The sequence below is a fragment of the Pteronotus mesoamericanus genome, unplaced genomic scaffold, assembly GCF_021234165.1.
Source record: "Pteronotus mesoamericanus isolate MK-2021 breed Mesoamerican mustached bat unplaced genomic scaffold, CSHL_Meso_final contig_20, whole genome shotgun sequence".
NCBI classification, from domain to species: Eukaryota; Metazoa; Chordata; class Mammalia; order Chiroptera; family Mormoopidae; genus Pteronotus; species Pteronotus mesoamericanus.
In genome coordinates, this window is record NW_026555085.1 from 81,265,255 (window position 1) to 81,287,334 (window position 22,080).

The following is a 22,080-nucleotide window of genomic DNA, read 5'->3' on the forward strand; positions in this document are numbered from 1 at the left end:
TTCTTTTGCCTGGCTGGTTTCATTCAACACATTTATTTTCAAATTAATCCATGTTGGTTTTATGTATCACTACTTCACTATTTTTAATTGCTGCATAGTATCCCATTGTATGTTTATCCATTCACCTATTAATAGACATTTGGGTTGTTCCCTTTTTTTTTTTTTTTCGGCTATTACCAATAAACCTGCTATAAATACTCTTTTTTTTTTTTACAAGTCTCTGTACAGACAATAGCTGAAATACATGGCAGTGTATGTTTAATTATTTAAAAAACTGCCAAATGGTTTTTCAAAGTGGTGGTAGCACTTTATATTCCCATTCACAAGTGTGTTAAAGTTTCAGTTACTCCACCTCTCGCCAACCTTTTAATTTTCATATACCTCCTTATATAGGCAGTATCCCAGTCCAGTGGGGTTTTAATTTGTACTTCCTTTAATGAGTAACGATGTTGAGCAGTGTCTCAAGACAGTGGACATGGAGTAAAAATGAGAGTGGTCTCTAAGAAAAGAGAAACGAATGAGATCAGACCCATGATTTCCTCAGCTTTCTACCTGGAGAGAGTTTCCAGGCTGTTGGGCAGCTCAGGTGGAACCTGGCATTCTCCTTCCGTTAAGGAGACAGAGCGGAAAGCTCAGGGAGACCAATCTGTTGGAAAATTTTATTTGCTATATGAATGGAAACTACTGCTCAAGAGTACTGATATTTCCTGTTTATCATTAAAAACAGAACTCAGTTCTCTAACCTTGTAAATTTAATTCAATTGTGACTCATGACTCTTTGCAATGAGAGCTTGCCTTACATGACAAATAAGATGGATTTGGCAGGCCTGCTCTTACAAAAGCTAAGCTTTATCTTAAAAGTGAATATATAAATAAAAAAAGCTAAGGTGGTGAAAATAGTAAATTTAAGTTGTAAAAGAACTAATTACCATATAAAATCCAGTTGGATGTAAACAAATGTATTTCAGTGTTCCCCTTTCTTTAATGTCTCAAAAAAGTTAATGAAATCAAAATAAGTTTCACAACTGCTCTTAATTACTAGATAATTACATGTAAGTAATTAAGAGCTTTTTCAAAAACTCTAAAAATTCTTTTATTATAGATTATTTCAAGATGGCAGAGTAGAAAGAGATATATAAATCTAGGGTAAATTTTTTGCCTTGATATTGTTTTATATTTTATATGTGGAAAGAGAGATACAGACAGATAACAGCAATTTGGGATTTATGACCTAAATTTGAATCCCAGTTTGAAATAATTAACTGGATGAGAAAGGCAGTTTTTCCAGTAGCCTTCATTTTCTATAATTATGGAATGAACTGTTGACAAAAGGAAACAGAAGGTTTAGAGTGTCCAAGTAAAAAAATAAAGTTACTATAGAATCATAATATTTCATATCTATCATGCTTCAGGTGCTTTATAACCATTTTCAAATAACTTTCATAGTAACTTGAGAATAGAATAGATAGTAACTCCATTTTCCCAATAAGAAAATGGAGATTCCAAGAAGTTCTATTTAAATTACCCAAGGTCATATAAACAGTAAATGAGAGAGCTCGTATTTAAAACCAGCTCTAACTGACCAGGAAGACAGGGCTCTCCCAACTTAGTCTCATGGAGGTTTCATGAATTGTGCCAGTCCCCACTGCTAGACTAAGTAAATGATGTTCTTTATTGAATTTATTGGGGTTCCACTGGTCAACAAAACCATAAGGTTTCAATGGTTTATAATACTTAAAACTCTGTGACATTAGGGAAGAACTAATTGTTCTGAGCCTCCATTTCCCTGTTTGTAAAATGGCATTAAGTAGTGAGTAAAGCAATACATAATGAGCAATCAACAAATGTTTGCTTTTTAAAATTCAGTACTTTTAAAGCACTTTCAGTGTAATCTTATGAAAGGAATTTTTATTTCCATTTTATGTGGGTATATACTGATACCAAGATCACAGCAATCAATGTTATGACCTGTTATTGAATATGCCCATTGTGATGAGAAACCTCTGTTCAGTTTCCATCCAAAAGAACTGACTTTGTCTTGAAGTCATCAAGTTAAAATCAGCTATTATGAAGAAAATGCCCAATTTCATTATTAAAGATAATTTTAGAAAACCTATGGAATTTTCTTTATAATTACAAGAAGCATACATCCTTAGAGGGTGGTTTTAAAGCAGTATTTTTTTCAAATCTTGGGCCATAACTAAATAAATAATCTTTTGAGATAGACCTTTATTAGGCCCATGTTTCAATAAAACGAAACGCTAAATGATACAAACCTCTTCTACAAAGAATCCCACACACATTGCATACGTTTAAACTATTAAGAAAACATGACCGACATTGACAATGAGAATGGACATCCAACAAACAACAGTTAAGTCACTCAAAGTGACAACGGTTAAGACCTCTAGAGAAGATACGTTCATTTCCACAAGAACTATAAGGACACGAGTCTCTTCTGAGGAACTGCCTACAGCTTTTCTTTACAGAACTAAATGGTTATATGCATATGTGTGCAATTAAGAGGTAGCCTTGATTTCTATTCCGGAGAGTATGACGCAACTTTGTCCGAGTGTTAACATTAAGTAAAACTGGTAAATTCATGTCTGGGGATAAAGCGACACAATGGTATCATTCAAGATAAAATCAGTGACCCCATTTAGGTACTAAATGCTGCAATCTGCAGTCCCTTTCAATATTTCACACTAGGGGTTTTGGTATGGTTAAGGCATTCTCTGATCAAAAAATGCAGTTACCCTGACAACAAGTCACTGCAGGGATTCTGCATTCTAATCTGACATAACTAGACTATGGATTTAAAGTTCAGCTGGCAGCTGCTAGTTGGCTCTAGCATGAGCAGATGCTGGTTGTAACATCAAGTATTGTTTGCCACATGTGGGACCAGATGGAGCTTCCGCACAAACCACTGTGTAATAATTCAGAACTTTAACAATGAATCCTGATTCCTATTTTCCTGTGTTTTTTCCACAGACTTAAAAGTCAGTTTGAGGTTAAACCAGCAAAAATATTCATGTTTATTTTTAAAATAGACTATCTTCCGTAGGGAAAAGTATACGAATAAGAAATTTATCAATATTGAGCAAGTTATTTAACCTCCTTGGACTTCAGTGTCCTCATGTGTAAAATGAGGGGAATACTTCTTTCTTCCTAGGATTTTTATAAAGGATGATGGTGACAGAATGCACAGGGCTCTCAATGAATGCTGTCTTATCCTCTGATTTTATTTTGGCGCTTACACATATAAACAGAGAGGTTGCCTCCTAGCCGTCCTCACCACATGTCTCTAAGATCCATCTAGTTGTATTTTCCCAAAATTATTTTTCCCATTTTCCCATGTGGCATGGGACTGCCCTTCACTGCTGTCTCTTTTCTTTTTGCCTATACGATGTACTTTGACACCAATGTTTGCCTCTCCTATTCATGTGTGCACCTCTTCTCCCCACCTGTGGGAGGTCCTTGGAGCAGAAATGCTGTCTTTTATTGCCTTATATCTGACAAAAGACATGCACTGAGCGCTGTCCAAAGCAGGCACTCACTAGACGCTCATTGACTCATTCTTCGTTGTGATTTAGAGGTTGTGGGGAGGGATACTTCCAGCTGCTTAAGATATGAGTATATAGTGTATTAAGCACACATCTGATTTCTGAATCATCACAAACCAAGGGCCTTTCCTATAGTCTCAGGACTTGTTCACATTAAGCTAAAGGCTGGGAGGCTATGGCTAGCATCAATACATACAATACTTATTAACAGTTATTTACATGGTCTTGCCTCCACTTACTATTTGAAATCCCACACAGAGCAATTCAGTGAGATTTCAGTGGTGAAAAGATCTCTCTCTATTGGCAAAGGAAGGCATTTAAAGTGAGCAAGGTGGCCTTCATATACAATTTCTAAAATGGGGCCATTACATTATAAACATTAACGTATAGAGTTAACTTTGATGTATATATTTCACTAGAACATAAATCTTTTTCCCTTCATAAAAGAAAGTATCCTTTATATCAGAATTAGTTCATGTTGAAATTTTATAATGAAAGTCAGCTGCGGCTCCAGGAAAGCAGCTGGTGTTTTTTTGCCTCTCCACTTCCACAAAGAAATATGTAATGCATCAAGGAATAAACTATCTCAAAACCATAAATTGCTTAAATCTTCTTTATGTTCAGACAAGTAATAGTGCATCTTATAACAGATTCTCAATATGTGTTCAATTTTTACATTTGTTGAATAAAACAGTATATTAGTCAAAAAATGTGTATGATGCTACTTAATATAAAGGACATTTAACTAGGTGCTATAAAATATAACTTAAATACCATCTCCTGGGAAATTTTAGTAAATATAAAACAGTGATTCTTGGTCAGGGAGTTTGTATTAAAATCACTTGGGGAGTTTTTCCAAAAGACAGAACAACCAACACCAACAAAAGGGCTTTGAAACCATAACTAAAGATTCTTCTCAGATGATTCTAATGTACACCCTAGGTTAAGAATTAAAAAAAATAATAATAGCTCAAGAAAGCAAGACTCAACCATAATGTTTTGGACATGTGAGTATAATACTCACATAAAATAGATATGTGAGATATCTATGTATCTATGATAGATATCATACATAAAATAGATATATTGTTAAATTCATATACAATCTGAATTTTTTATATAGAAGTATATTCATTTTAAATGCATCAAGAGAGGCTTGATATTCTAAAAATCACAACTGTGCAGCCTTTTATAACTTGACTAGGACTGTATAAAACTATTATTTGACTTATGAGTTTTATAAACTAGAATAGTAAATATCTCATTTATTTAAAGTGAGTTTCTACTATATATATTTTTTCTACCAATTACTGAAATATCCATTCATAAAAACTATGTAATATTTCATTGTTGCATCAAAAAGGAAACAATGGATGCCATCTTGTTTTAATAAGTATATAATTTTTGATATTAAAAACATATCAAAATTAACTTAAGAATCCTGAAACACCAATTCAAAAAAACCTATGCACCCCAATGTTCCTAACAGCACAATTTACAATAGCCAAGTGTTGGAAACAACCTAAGTGCCCATCAGTAAATGAGTGGATCAAAAAACTGTGGTACATTTACACAATGGAATACTGCGCAGCAGAAAGAAAGAAGGAGCTCCTACCCTTTGCAACAGCATAGATGGAACTGGAGAGCATTATGCTGAGTGAAATAAGCCAGGCGGTGAAAAACAAATACCATTTGATCTCACTTATAAGTGGAACCTAATCAACTAAACAAACAAGCAAGCAAAATAGAACCAGACACATTGAAATAAAGAACAAACTGACAGTAACCAGAGAGGAGGGAAGAGGGGATAACAGGGGGAAAAGGAGAAGGGTCACCAAGGAACATGCATAAAGGACACATGGACAAAGCCAAAAGGGGGTGGGATCAAGGGTGGGAGGTGAGGATGGACGAGGTGGGGGGGGAGAAAATGGAGACAACTGTACTTGAACAACAATAAAATGTTTTTTTTTAAACTGGCATACTATATCCTATGGGAACATATACAAAAATTATCTTCATTTCTTTTACAACTTTTAGGAAAGCCTTTTATTATAGTGTATTTTATAAATGTTATCAAATTTATTGCATAAATTTCCAGTTTTTGTCCATTCTAATATTTAACTAAAGTCATGGAATTTTAAGAGTTAAAGGTCACTTAGAACACCTCGCAGTGGTACAGACTTACAGTCTTTGAACTGTGTTATTAACAAGCATTCGGTCTCCTGCGGGGCACTGGGAAGCAGCCACATGCAGCTCAGCAGACCGGTGGTCAGTGCAGGGTCAGAGCCTGCACTCTCAGTCTGGCCCTGAGGCCACTCTGAGATGCCAGCACTTCTAGTTCCCGTTCCAAGGACGTCATTCTTGTTTTTAGAGTACTTTCCTATAGGAATTTTGCCAAAATTTGAATTCCAAATGAAAATGTTAGTACTGCTTCTCAGAAGTCCCTTTTTATCCACCATTATCATGAAGAGGAACAAAATAGGTCATTACCATTGTTTTCACTTAACTCCAAAGAGAATTGTAATTCAGTTTAAACAGAGGCTAAAGGAATTGTTTCCAATGATCCTTATGTTACAAGACGTGTTCAATAAGATTAGCAGGCTACCTTCTGGCCACTGAAATTATTTCCAGTTCCATCCTCCCTCATATCATCTCTGAGATTTAACATTTTGTAGCCATATGCATAATGCTTTGCTTAATCAGCCTAATTCTAATCTTATTTAAATGATTTCCTAAATCACAAATGAAACTCTGCATGTGTCATCCCTTATTAACAAGCATTTTCAACCCCCAGAGTGGAACCAGCTGGCCTCTGTGTACTCCAATACCATCTGACTGGATTTAAGTTAATTGCCAGTATCTCTGGACCGTATCTCTGGAAGGTTCCGGTAAGATCTGTTCATGTAGCCCTTGGTCTATGCACTGATTCTGTAGGACACCAAGTATTGTGGATTCTGAGGAACATAGTCAAAGGGCCAGTGGCTGCATATAAGCTACCAGACCTTTCTCACGTGAATCATTTTTCATGGTAGCACATATCATCTAGAAAAATCTTAAGTCCTGAGCTGGCAGAAATTGTATAGAGAAAGGTCCACCAGTTTGATGAAGAAATGTTTATTCTTAGCTCTGCTTAACAAAATTTGTGTAATACTAAGCAAGTCACTTATTCATGCAGTACCTCAGTGTGTTCACCCGTAAAATGGTGGTAATTCAAATGACCTCATGGGAGGCTGTGAAAATCTAACAAGACAATGTATTAAAGTAGCAAAAAATAGGTAAGCATTTTATTTTACCTACACACTTCCCTGTATGAAAGTGAAAGCCATTCATAGCTTAATATTACCATACTTCTCAATCCTATTATGCCATCAACCTCTAGAATTCAACATAAATGTCTTAGCGCTCTTTCGATAAAAGTGTTGTTAAACTACTTACCAATTTTTATAGCTAATAATTATTAATAAGTGTGCTAATGCTTTTCACTTTTGTCATGCAACCTTTTGGACTACTTTTTAAAAAATGTACTAAATTGGAGAGAGAGTTCAGCGGTAAAAGGAGAACAAAAAAAGCAAATATATTTCCACATCTATTGAAAATGGCATTATTTAAGGCCACAGAATGGAAGGCTAATGGTTGACCTTGGAATGCAAAAGAATCTTTCCCAGACGATAGTCACCAGCTGGGTTTTATCCTTCCTTAGACAAGAACAGGAGGAAATTAGCTTGAATTTCATTTGGTTTAGAACAATGGAAGCAAGCTATGAAATCTAATTCCCAGGGAATCTTTTCTTCAACATAAAATAGAGACTTACAGCCTGCCATGGTTTCAGTGCAGTCCTTCTCAAAGTATGAGAAAATACTAGAAGAAGTTTAAGTCGCCCATCTCTATAATCCCCATCAGGAGAAGAAAACAAGCAATTACAAGCCTATTATGCAACAGGTGTTTTCACTTGTATTCATTTCATCTTCACGAGAAATTATTTTTTTCTGCTTCACAAGTGAAGGTACAAACTCTGAGAATTTAGTTTGCCCAAGGTCATTGAATTAATGAAGAACAAAGTTAGAATACAACCCCCACCTGTCTGCAGAGCCCAGCCTGTACACTGCACCAACCTCTAAGCCTTGCTCTCTCTAGCACTCTAATTTCTATTCTTCATACAAATGACATTATTTCCAAGATTTAGGTTACTTATTTATTTACATAAGTTTATGTTATTTAGATTACTTCCAAGATTTAGAGATATACAAAACCAATGTAAATTGGGACTAAAGCTAGCACTTATTGAGCTATCTAATAATACATGCCAAACATATAGAACTCTACAGGTATTACCTCACTTAAGGATGACAGCAACCATTTGAGACAAGTACTACTATGATCATTCCCATTTACAGATGGAAACCTAAGCCTCAGAATGTATGCTAAGAAAGCCCGTGCCCAGGGGACAAAAGAAGGGGGCCTTTTAACTTCGAGGGAGGCAGTGGGGTCCTAAGCATCCCACCAGGCCACGCCCAGGGACACTGAGAAACAAGCACATCAGGAACTCAGGCCACAGGGCATCCAAACCCAACAAAAATTTCACTTCTACTTTTTAGCAAGTCATAGATACTTAGAAGTCAAAAGAGCCAACTGAAATCATCTGGTCCCTTTATTTTACAGGCAAGGAATTTGAGAACCAGAAAGGGGTTAAGTACTTTCTCTAGGGTCAGGAAGCTAATTAGTGACAGTTAACAATAAATCACTTCCATGAAAAGACAGGCTTTCAAAGTGAGTTCAATTACCTTGTAGCCACAAGTAGCTATTAAGAACACCCAAGTAGCTAGACAATATCCAGTGTTTCTGTGAAATATATGTAACCCAAGAGGATGGAAAAAGAACATTGCAACACTGAGCCATCTAAATCAACAATCTTTACAATACGTTAATTTGAGCCAACTTATTGTTAGGGGCAGTGTTCCTACCAACATTTTTGGCCAAAGTTACAGTATCAACCATGTAAATGCCAAGTATTTTCATCTCTTCTCAAGTAGGTAAATGATATATAAAATTTCATACATTCTTGGATATAAGGCTATAATTATTTTGGTGTTTATGAACTATGGCTGGCAAATTCCCAAAGAAGAGCATTGTTTTGAATTTATAGCACAACTTTTCCTAGAGGTCAAGAATCATTCATTTTGTCAATGAATGGCAAAATCACAGGGGCCAGTGGTAATGCATTGGTATAGAACTTAATAACCAAAAAAAGTTACAAAATATTTAAAAAGAATGGAATGTATTTTCATGTGAGGCCTTCTTTGAAAGTTAATTTCTTTCAACATGCTAAAAAAAATCTGCCTTAAGATCCATAGACTTGCCTTTAGAAAATACTAAATTTGTAAAAAAAAAATGCGAAATATCAGTAAGCCAAAAAAAAAGTTCACAGTTAGAATGGAAATAAATAAAAATACAAACCAATCATTCAGTCAACGATCAATAGCAAACACCTACTAGTCTGCCACATGATAAAGTGAAACAGAAGGTAAACACATCAAAAAATAATAAGAACTAAAGAGAAGAGTCTGTGGAAATGCATTCTGACGACAAACCAAAAACCTCTTTCCATCAGGGGAAAAAAATTACTTTAATTAAAATATACTTTGCAAAATTTCAGGGGAAGACAAAAAAAGAAGAATATACTGACAGAAAAGAAATAATTATAATAGTTGTCAAATCATGTAGTTTAAAATTAAGAATTCCCACAACTTACTAAGTTTAACCCTGAAATCTTACACATTTTCAGAAATAGAAACTCCCTGTCATACTTGACATTTCAGAATGTGTCGACGCTGAAGTTCTGCATTTGATGGTGTCCTTTCAGTAAAAAGAATGCGGGGGAGGGGTATGAACATAATAGAGAAACTGGTCAGGGCTGAAAGGTCCATTTAACATAGTATATAAAGTCATATGTTCATTGTTATGTGTCTAGTACAGAAAAATCAACTTCTGGATGACTATTCCAAGGCCATAGAGCACTCTGGCTTCAAGGACATTTCATGGTTATTCAGTGACAATTATGCTTAGACTTTCTTATCCTAGGAAACATTCCCCGATTAAATCATTCACATTTACAAATGCCACCAACAGAAGAAAAAGGTAGCAGCATCTAATTTCAGGGCAAGAAAGATGTTCTGTTCAGTTGCAAGTATAAAGCATAGTATTTTCTCTCCTTCCTGCTTCTATTGATTAAGAGAGTGATTGACAGTGTTTTGTTCACCTGAACTCCAGATTTCTCCAGAGCAGAAAGTTCTCAGGATGGTCTCCCTAAATGAAATGAGTGACAATCATGGTTTTATTTGAAACTCTGTCTTGAAAGTGCTGGCTGGTTTGGGATTCCTTGGCAGTCCAGCGGCCTAATGAGATCATCAACAGATTAACAATTGTGTATTGCTAGTGATTTATACCATTTTATTTAATTACTTCATTTAACAAACACTATGTGCCAGACCCTTTTCTAAATACTTACAAATATTAAACTCTTGTGATTCACTTAATAGTCATAAGAATCCTGTTAGGTGAGAACTATTATGCCCATTTTCCAGGGCTGACAAAAAGTTGGCAATGTCTGGCTTTACTAAATGTTTACAGTATTTAATAAGCACTATTTAATTGTCTTATTCTTCCCTGTGTCTTGGTCCTGGCTCCTACAATCTTACTATAGGTTAAGACAATGGATATCTTCAGGCCCTGGGAACTGCCAAACAAGTCCTGGCACAAAGCCAAGGACTGAAAAAGTGTTTTAAAATACTAGTTCATTCACTAACTAGAGGAAAAAGTTTGGGGAGACCTGTCCCTGAGAGAGTGGGAAGGAATTAGAGCCACAGGCAAACTGGGGCTGTTTACTACACAATTCTGTATTTTATAAACCCTGTAGAAATTCACTAATTTTCTTTTTTTCTTAGTTTCCATAACACTGTAATTATTACTTTTATGAACAATATTCAGTATTTTCAGTGAAGCAGATGTTCTCAGACAATTTTGGTGGAGAATGTAACCTTCTTGGATATAATTTACCAGTACATAAATATATCATTTTAAATTGCAATTCCAAAATTCCAATTGTAGAAGTGTTGTCTGAGAAATAACTAGAGGTGTTCAAATGCATCCGAAAACCTTTACATTTAACATGTAACACTAGGAGAGAAAAGGCAAAACACTAGGTACAATTCAAGCTTTCTCCCTAAACTCAGTGACACTTAAGACAATGTGTGTGTCAGATAAGCCAGCTCTTTATTCTCTAAATAACTTTCAAAGAATGGAAAATCATGTCTCTACATTTTTTATCATTTTCATTTTAAGAACAATTTCTCCTCCATTCATACAAATTAAGTTTAGCCTAAACTGAGTTACATACCTTTATTACATGATGCTTTTCCTGGAACACAGGGATCTTAAACATCTGGCACCAATATGTTGTATCTTTCTTTGGGATGAGGACCTGTCTTAATAAAAAGGGGACAGGAACACAAAGTCACATCCTCGTGACAAACAATCAAATACAACAAGTAAAAACTCTTATACACTTTCAATAAACCCACCCCTATAGTCATAAAATCTGAAAAAACTTACGTCCTGATTTACCAGGTCAAAGTATGGTGTGGCCGTAGACAATACATTGGTTTTCTCCGGATTCAGTAACCGCAGGCTCTTGGTGCCACGGTTGGAGTAGTGGTACTTGGGACCATCTTCTCCCACATCCTCATGGTGATAGGCCCAGATCACTCGCACGGTGCTCTCCTGGTGATCAGACACGGGCACGATCATGTCCCAGGAGAGCACTGCCCTTACCACTGAGTTGAATGTAAAAACCTAACATTTGGAATTCTTAATATGCTCTCTAACATTTATTGTGTAAATCTCATTAAATCATTAAGTATCCCAGAAGACAAGTATTTTTCGGGGGGTGTGGTTCAAGGGGGCGTGGTAAGGAAAGACTTGCCTCTCAGCAGACAAGATTACAGTTCCAGAAGAGTGTGAAGGACAACTGACTAGTAGGTATGCTTTCATGCTACAGAAAATGCAAATCATTGTCATGCTAAACCTCCAAACTAGCAACTGGTAGTTACCAAGCAAATATTCTTGGAAAACAGCAGGGATTTTGGAAAATTAAAACTTGTTTTAATGCCATGGATATTTTAGGGGAAAAAAATAGATAGTATGAAAATTAAAGTTAGTTTCCAGGTCAGAGTTTTTATTTTCTAGCGCAGTCACAAGTATGAATTTACATAAAATGCAAACACAGGAGGAACTTCTGGTTCTGGGTTTATGAACCTTGAATTTATCTAAAAGTCCTTGTATGAATCCCTGGACTTTCTAAGGAGTCAGTCTACTAATCATCTTGATTTTAGAACCTCACTAATATGAATCAGTTACAAATCAGATGAACTGTTGTATCCCAACTAGAAGTACTGTCAGATGAGAGTGGTTCCCACTTAGCAACTAAGAGAGAAATTACCCACGAAGTGGCAGAGCGGGGGAGGGTTTGCTGCGGGGTAATGAAATGGTTCAGTCCTCCCACAGAGAAAGGTGTCTTTGCCACATCTTTGTAATAAGAACTTTGAAAACAAATAATAAAGCAAAAGCTATTTATTTTAAAAGCTATATTCTTTCTTAATAAGTCAAATGACTATAATTATTATTCCAATTAAAGTATAATTGCACTGTACATTACATAAAAAATGATCCATGTCTTTGCATGTGTTTTCTTCTTCTTTTTTTACTCTTTAAGCTGAATGTTAATCAAAACAGCTTTAGATTTTTACATTCCTATTTTTGAAGCTTTGATTTACTAATTAAAAGAGGTAACTGTATTGGTCTATACAAAATGAAACTGATCTAAGAAATTCATGGAAACTTCCAAAGTACCACATGAATTATATTGTCTCACAATATTAAATTTGCATATGTATAAACAATTACTTTTTGTATGAGTTCTGACAATAAGAAATCTTGTATAATATGTTCATAGGCAATTTTAATTAGTTTACTATTCATCTTGATTTTAGAAGTTTACTATGATGAATCAGTTACAAATCAGATGAATTACATTCACTATCATACTTTTCTTTCCTATAATACATTTCTTCCTGTCTTTATCTATTGTCTATTTTCAAACATCATAAAGAAGCTTAAAATCTTTTATAAGTCAAAGCATACATGCTTTACACTGCTCTTCAAAAGTTTAGATTAACACAAAAACTGCCTTTATTGGTACTTATAGTCTCAGATTTTTTTGTGTGTGGCTTATAAAGAGAATTCAAGAATATTTCCCCAAAGACTCTATGACTTTGTTATCAAAGGTTATTTATAATATTTGTTCCTTTTATTCTGTAAAGGATTTCACAACTGTAAAAGTACAACTTATTCATGCGTGCGTTCCCTTGGACACTCCTTACTGTTATGGTCTTGTCATTCATGTCACATGTATGCAGCTCTCGGGTAAATTCAATTACTGTGTGTGTGCTATTTTCCATGGCATATTCCAGGTGGTAGTCTTGCTGAGCATCCTTTTTCAAGTCTCTGTTTTCATCTGTAAAATAATCCTGTGGGAAATATGGGAAAGAAACATCAGGGTATCCTAAATTCAGAAGGAAAAGAATTTAGATTAAGAGTATACATAGGACCTTAAAAAACTGACTCTGGTGTTGCTTATTACAAAATTCTGCATCCGTAGTCATTTTTTAAGTCCTGAAAATTTCTAAGGGGCTGGAGGATTCCAACTAGGGAACCCATTCCCCAGGAAATTAGCCCATCTTTGAACTTCTGGCTCTTCAGGAAACGGTGGTATGGATGTATGATACCATAAAGCATCAAAAGAGATGGAATGTTCAAGATCACTGAGTACTTTTCATTCATTATGCAAATAAAGAGAAAACCTTCTACATGTGATATTTCTTGCCCCAAAATGACATAACTAATTTCTGGCAAAGCAAGAACCAGCTGCAAGGTTGGTTCTCTTTCCACTGTTTCCACAGATAGTGTCTCTTCTGCACTTAATAAGGAAACCCATCCTTAAGATGATGGGTGGTTTTAGTATGAGCTTTAATGGCATATGCTTAATAAAATGAAAGACAATCAAAATAAGAAAATAAGTTAAATTAGCTGAATTATAAGATATTAAAAAATTAGAGAAGTTTTATTTTTGTAGATCAGCTACAAGTTTTTTATGAAACTTATTCAATAGCGTACAGACTATTTCTGGGAGGCAGACAGATGCAACAGAGAAGGCATGAGCTTTGGAATCAAATGACTAGGAGCCGACCCCCAGCTCTCCTCTAAATGAGTGAAATAGCGTATGAGGGGGAAATGCCTCTCATGGTTAGTGCCCATTTAAATGCTATTTCTTTCTATTCTAAAACATAGTTGTTGTTGTTTTTTCCAACATATTTCTCTTTGCCTTTTACCATTAGCTTATTATGTTGACAGCTACAAAAATCACATTAACTATCATCACTTATGGACACAAGTTCTGCCTTAATTATACTGGTTTTTCAGTAATCAGAAAGAGTTGATTTAGAATCTACATACTGACACTAACAGTAAAATTACATTTGAAGAAGCGATTGCTATGGTTGGGAGAGAAAATACATTATACAGGAAAAAATACCTTAAACCATCAATAAATGTCACACTCAAATGGAATTTTTATTCCCAGTACCTTTTTAAGGTAGTTATCACATGTGTGTAGATTTGCATCCAGGGTCCTGGATTCAGACTTTGTTCAAACCCCACCTTATTGGCAATGCTCAGAGCCTGACTTTTTCATCCTAGTAACTACAGCTTATTGAAAACATGCTATGCATCAGGCTCACAGCGAACATTTTACATGTATTAACTCACTTAATTTTCACATAAAATCTGTAAGATAAAACCCAATTTCAGAAATGAAGACACTGAAGCACTGAGCCCCTAGACCGGGCTGCACAGCGGCAGGCGGCAGTGAAGCCAGAGCTGAGGCCCAGGCGGCCTGGGCAGCGCCATCGTGGCCCCTTCTGGGAAAATAGGAGCTAGTTCATTTTTCAGTCTATGGAAAATATCTTTATCAAATTTTTCACACAAAACCTTACTTTTGCTGCTGCTAAAGTGGGGGTTGGTCAAAAAAAGCTGTTCTGAGAACCAGTTCTAATTGTGAAAGCAGTTCAAATGAAATATTCCTGTGAAACAGTGATTTCCCACTTCTAATTACATCGATTTTCAATATGTAAACAAAATAACAGTGCCTATGGACAAGGAGGAATTTAGATTCACGTAATGAAATGTGAGCACATGAATCAAGCAATCACAGCTTTTGCAAACAAAAAGAATACAATACAAAATGTAATCAGTTCAAAGAGTAGAATAATTATTCTCATCTTACAAACATGTTTCTAAAACCATTAGTCCCACAAAATATCCAGCTGGCTTGCCAATTTTCCATTCGTTCTATTTCCATTCACCAATACCAATTCCTTCCAGCTATTCTACTTTTTCTGGCTTTTCAGATATCTTAGCTCTGAAAAAGAAAACGGGAGAAACTTCACTCAGGTCTTCACTAAAAATCCTTGAGTTCATCTGCCCTGTGTAAACTGCTGAGGTTTCAATATATGGAGAGACAGCAGACAACTATGTCAAGGTATAGACTCCTGGCAAATGTGATTTTCTAAAAGAGCTAGTATCTTCAACCCTCATGAGGGAAAACACAAATGCATTTGATTAAAACTAAAATCGAAATGTAAAACATTCTAATCACTACTGTAATTCCATTGCAATTTTTTTTCACATTTTTCAACTTTAAGGCCTATTTGGAAACATACCTTATGTTAGCTATCCAAGTAGTCTTATTAATTACATGTCTACTTCAGCCAGGCCCTCATTAATGCTTGGAAATCCATGCTACTCTCTTGCTGTTTTCTCAGGAGACATCCCAAGACAAATGTCCTAAACCTTCTCTGTACAAGATGGCCACCTTTCCCCACCCTCAGCTTATGACCATACATCTCACTTTATTGAGAGAATTTCAGCTATAACATGAGAGCTCACATCTTGCCTTCTCTCAATCCTAAATATCTACTTTATGAAATCATAAAGAATAACTCAATCTAAAAAGAAAACCTAAAAAGAGAAAATTAAAACAAAGAGCAGATGGGACAAGTAGAAAGCAATAGATGTAAGTGAAATGAAAGACAAATATTATAATAGATCCTACAGACATCAAAAGGCTAATATTATGCATACCTTGATGCATAAAACTTGGGTAATTTAGATGAGGAACACTCAAACTTCTGGAAGGATACAAACCAGCAACTTATTCAGAAAAACAGATACCATAAATAGCCCTATGATCTACTCATGGATAAAAACCTTCCTACAAAGAAAATTCTAAGCCAAAGTGCTTTCACTTGGGATTTTACCAAGTATTTAAAGGAAGTGATAATATCAAACCTTCACAAACTCTTCTCTGAAATAAATAAGGAAAGGACACTTCCCAACTCATTTTTTCATTTTTTCATTTATTGATGTTAACATTACCCTGATATGAAATCAAAGACATTACAAGAAAATTTACAGATTACTATCTCTCATGGGCTTACATGCAAATTTTCTTAAAAATATATATTAGCAAATAAAACCCAGTAACATTAAAAAAGATAACATATCATGACCATGTAGAGTTGGTTCAACATTAGAAAATTAATCAATGTAATCCATTGTATCAAAAGCCTAAAAAAGAGAAATCATACTAGCATTTTGATAAATGTAGGAAAACCACTGGAAACATTCATTCATGGTAAAAATCTCTCAGTAAACTAGCAATAGAAGAGTAGTGCCTTAAACTTAATAAAGGGCATCTAGAAAAACCTTACAGCTAACATCGTACTGAACCATGAATGACTGAATTCTTCCCCTCTGAATTTGGGAACAAGTCAGTCCTTGGATCAAGGCAAGATGCCTACACTCCTCACCTTAAGAAGCCTCCACTGTCGATTGCCACTTCTGATAGTCGGCCTCTGTCATTCCCTTACCCTAATGTGGACATCAAAGTTCTCTCTCGACAGTATACTCCTCTGTCTTCATGCTTCTCCCTTTGGGCACTCACCTACTCCAAGAGTTTCCAACCATCACCGTTATTCAGTATCGCATATTCAAAAGTCTATTGGATACTTTCACTTGAAAGTCTTATTGTCATCTCAAATGCAATATATTAAAAATTAAATTTACCTTTAATCTGTAAGACTAGTTCTCCTGATTTTCTTTACTTATACTGCCATTCTCCCAGCCATCCAAATTCAAAACTACAATTTTCTGTAATTGCTTCCTCTATTATTCACAACTCCACAGATAGTCTCTGCTGCTACCTTTTAAAAATAACCCACCTTTTACTTCTCCATTACAACTTCTTCTATCTCAGTTCAGACTCTACTTCCTACATATTTCTGTCAAGCTCTTTCTTCAAAATCACTCTCAGTGCATCAATACATTTAACTCAAGAGTTTATAGCACAAAGTCCTATAATTTAGATTCAAGTTTACCTAAAATTTAGCCTAACCTCATTTTCCAGGATGTCTATCAATTAATCGTACCATAGGATCTTTATTATCTATTTATTATCCTCTCTAAATACTGTGCTTTTTCTAGCTCTTGTTCATATTGCTTTTGTTCATATTATTCCTCTCTATCTCCTGTTCTCATCACCCCACCGAGATATTCTCTGAACTAATTCTACCCATTGAAACACTTCCTTCTCTTCCTGACTCATGGGTCTATCTCCTCTATATAGTTGTCTTTGATCATCCCAACTGAAAGTGATCATTCCCTCCATGAATCCTTACTCCTGTACCTGCATGTCCATGTAGCATGCTATATATTCTAGACACAGCATTATCTTCTCAACCATGTGGCAAAGGCCTCGTAATAAATACCTAATATTGTTAATCTAGTTATAAATTTGTAACTTTAGAATTGTTGTTTACACTGTAAATAGAACAAAAAGAGAGACAGATTATTTTCTCACTTGCTCTCAATTATATTTACATATGGTTAAGATCTGATGTGGAATGTGTTTAACCAGATGCTAGGATGAATTTGGGTCTGCATGATCTGCCATGCAAACACATCTGGCACTGAACTCTGGGGATGTTGTTACAACCTTTTAGCCCCTAAATGGACATGAATCTTATGAAACTGACATCAGCATTTAAGGGAAAAAAAAGTTTATGCGTACAAATGCTCTTTGAAATCCTTTTATACTAGGAGAGCACTCCCTACCTATTTTAAAGAAAAAAAAAACAAAACAGATCTGAGAGGAAAAACCATGTTTTAGAATGTTTTTTAATGTTAATTTATATCGTCAGTGCCTAACAGAATGACCTGCACAGATCAGAGGCTCATTAAATATGTATAACTTTAAAAGGAGCATCTTGCCTTTCCTTTTGTTAAATCTAAATGAAAATCAAAAATAAGAACCCAAGAACCGTCTTCCAATATTCACATCTTTGTGGTATAGTATCATTTAACTTGGTGGGAGCAAAACATTCCCCAGTAGTACCTTTTTTCTTCCTTCACCCTGTATTAATAACATACATGGTCTATAATCAAATACTGTCTTAATGCTATCAGAATTATACAATAAAAATGGCTTATTGGCAAACCTTAAGAGAACAATTGAGGCAAAAGGAGAGAAAAAGCCCCCCACCCTCTGAAAAAATTTCCTAGCATTCAACTATTCTTTCCTGGAGGAAGCAAAGAAGGGAGGGAAGGAGGGAGGGAGGGAGGATAAGAAGGAAATAAAAGGAGAAAAAGAAGAGTCTCTTAAAGACCTGTCAGTCTTAAAAATCCTTCATGCAGATTAGCCGAGTCTAAAAAGAAGTATGTTCAGTGAGCTTAAAAGGTTCCTGACAGTGTGACAAAGAGATAAATGTTATTTAAGTGGATAATTAAATTGAATAGTTATTTTCTAACTATCATACCGAGTGGGCCAGGGAACTGGAGAATGAAATTGACAGTAAAACATCCGCCAACTAAGAGTTTGAATACTGGTAACATCACCTAGAAATTTATATTCACAACACCATACTGTAGTACTTATGAGATATTGAAGAAAATTTCCCAGATCATTTTTACTGATTTTCACCTTTAGAACAAGAACCGAATGGCATCCCTCATGCTCACCCCCACTCCCAGTCCCAGCGAACAAATGGGCCCCAACACAGCTCCACTGGAAATCACTGGTGAAGGCCCTCCCTCAGCTAACTTCCTGTAGTGCTTGAGACTTCAGGACTTTTAAAATAAAAATAGGAATTTGACCACAGGGCAGGCTCCTCGTCATGGCACAGCCAGCCATTATAGAAATCTAATTGTATATGTATCAAATATATTGTGTATTTTATAAATATAGCAAAATACTGATAAATAAAAGTAGGCTCCAATTAAGTATCATTAAAAATGGACTCTGTGAAGGCAAGGGCATTGAGGAAGATTTGGAGTCATGACTCTGTGGAGATATTGTAAGCGTTTAAGAATAAAAATATGTAGATGTTTTAATTATGTAAATATAAAAACTGACACCCAGAAGCCATTCTTCTTTGTATTTACTCAGTTTTAAGGTTCTGTAAAGTGAAACGTGAAGTAAGGTTACCCTAGATCAATGGCTTTATGTGAATTTCAATCATTCTAATACAAATATCTGCATTAAGATCAGCTTCAATATGAATTGTCTTTGAGATTCTTTTTACTGAGTTTTCATCTTAATTATGTATTTAACTTGTTTATACTTTTTAAAGGTAAAATGTTACCTATTACCCTTGAAAATCTGAGCTAATAATTAGACTCTAGCAACAAAGTTACCAGTATTCTACAATTGTCTCATAAAAGATACTACTCCTGAAACATGTTCTCACAGGATATTTTTTTCTTTTGAACGTTCTAGGCTTTGAAAAAATTATGAAATATATCATTAACGTTTCAAAATGCTGTGTGGCAACAGTGAAGTCAGCATTAGCAAAAGTTGGCACTTCTCATTAAGCATGAAAGTGCTAGTACTGGCCACCACACACAAACTTAGATAACATACCCCAAAAACCAAGCGTCTAGATTCTACAAGACAGCTATGACCTCTTGTTAAAGAAACATGATTACACAGATGTTAAATTGGTTCTCCCTCATTGTCAGTTTTGTTTCTCTCTTGAATAAAATCTCTGTAGCAGAAGAGAGCTTAGACTGGGGCTATGTTAAACAGGATAGAGTGAAAACTCCATGGGTGTAATAAAAGATATGAATAAACTCCGGTTCAGCCTGGAGAACTGAATGTAAGCACAGCTGCAGAAAAAAACCTTGAGAAAAATGTTGCCATCTGTCATCATTTTCTTCAACAGGTGCTTGTAGTTTTTCTTCTCTTTCCACATCTCAAAAGCCTTGTTCCTTCAAACATTTGTTTGTGATAGCAATTTCTATAATAACTGTTATGGTGGTTAAATAATATTGATAGTAAAATAATAAATATTTTTGTGTTAAAGGGAATCTTTGATCCTAAAAAAAATCATAAAATTGTATAAACAAACTATATAAACATAATCTTCAGAATTTCAATACAAGCTGATTTTAATAAGTTATTTCTTCACAAATTTTAGAAATTTGAACAAATTGTCAAAATAGAAGGGGCCTGCTTTCTGGAAACCACTTCAGATAAAATTGAAACTCTAGGTCTAATAAGGGATCTGTTAAATAGCTATCAGATACCAAAGGATGAACCCTGCTAGCTTGCATTCCATTGAGGGGCCCACCTGAGCAATCTGTTCTGTAAGTTCCACCTTCTGAAAATACACATCCTTAACACATTGTGTATCACAGAGAAATCTCTTGAGACATACACCAAGGTCGAATAACCAAAATACAATGTAACTGCAATGCTTTATGGGTTCGTGCAATTATACAGTTTTTTGTAGATTGACCTGCACAGTTTCCACCAATGAGATCGCTTCATTCAATGTGGACAAGACAGTGTGTTGACATCTAAAGTCCATAGCAGATGGCGTGTGAAAAACGAGAAAACTCCTGAGCGTTACAAAATGTGTTAATAATAATAATAAAATTAATATTCTCATCTTAACGTTATTATAATTTAATACTTTGCTGAAGATATAGAATTATCAGAGATACAGGGAAAAATTACAATTCTGATTCTTTAACAATAAACTTCAGTGAAAAAAAGTAACTTCGAATCTTACCATTGAAATGTTATTTTACGTTCATTCTAAATTTTAAATGACTTCTCTTAACTCTCCATGATGAGTGTATGCAAGGAATAAATTTTGAGAAGAAAGCGCCTTTCTTTCTTCCACCCCCATCCTTCCTCTTCTGTCTTCCGACACATTGCATTGAGTGACTACTATTCCTCAACCCATTTTGCAAGGCTGAGGGCACATGATGGTACAGGATAGTTGTAGACATACTCCTACTATAATAAAACTGATAGTTTAGTTGGGAGAGGGTGCAGACAATTTTTTTAACTCAAATAACAATAAAACCAAAAATGTTTAGATGTTACATGCTTATAGGAAAACAAAACAGAAAGTATAGAGAGGGAGCGGAGAGCCTTTCGGTTGAGTGACCAGAAAGTCATTGCTGAGACAATGATACTGACTCTGTGAAATAAGCTACAATTAGAAGCCAGCCACAAACAAACAAACAAACAAACAAGCAAACAAAAGCACACAAAATGTGGAGGAAGTAGACTCCAGGAAGACAGAGCAGCTGTTGGAAAGAACCTGAAGTGAGGGTAGGTTTATCCAATTTGGTGAAGCAAACAAAAGCCGGTGTGGCTGAGCTACAGTACTCAGAATGGGCAAATGCAGTGAATGGAATCAGACAAGGCCCCAGATGTAACACCTTGCAGGTCAGCAGAAGGAATTCAAATACTAGGCCTACTTAAAAGTCATTTGAGCTTTAAGCAGCAAGCGGTATATTCTGACTGACATGCAAAAAAAGTATATAAACGAGTGTGTACTGCTGTGGCTACAGTGTAGATAGAGAACGATGAGAAGAAGGAATAAGAGTGGTGGTTGGGGAGACACACAGTGGTCCCAGTGGTTCCAGCTAGAGTAGGGGCAGGTTAAAAAACAAGACAGTTTCATAGTTGCTAATGTCTTCCCTTCTATTGACTTCTCGAATAACCTAAAAGCATGACTGTGGAGTACAGCTATTTTCAACATCATTCTCAAATTAGAAGACAACCTGCCAGATACCTAAATCCTAGCTCCCACCAAAGGAGGATTTCTCTCAAAGATATTTCTTAAGAGAGGAGCACAATATTTACTGCCTCCAGTGACAAAGATCACAAACTTACAAGTTCACAAAAATGAATCACTTAAGTTTAATACCTCTGCTTGTCAGAAATACCCTTTAATGTATATTAATTGGGTCTTTTTTGATCCTTCTGGAACCTGATAGGCAACATCTAATCCATATTTCTCAAGGAAGACTGTCTACTCTTTCAAAGACAATC

The 22,080-nt window shown here is 35.4% G+C and overlaps 1 protein-coding gene across 1 annotated transcript in view; it reads right to left on the reverse strand.

The window, feature by feature from the left end:
- MOXD1 (monooxygenase DBH like 1) overlaps positions 1-22,080 on the reverse strand; it is a 69,357-nt gene that overhangs the window by 37,368 nt on the left and 9,909 nt on the right. The window contains exons 2-4 of the mRNA XM_054568930.1: positions 12,998-13,144; positions 11,172-11,339; positions 10,957-11,040 (exon numbers count right to left, since the gene is read on the reverse strand). Of these exons, the coding sequence (XP_054424905.1) occupies positions 10,957-11,040; positions 11,172-11,339; positions 12,998-13,144 (399 nt within the window). The remainder of the gene's footprint in view (positions 1-10,956; positions 11,041-11,171; positions 11,340-12,997; positions 13,145-22,080) is intronic.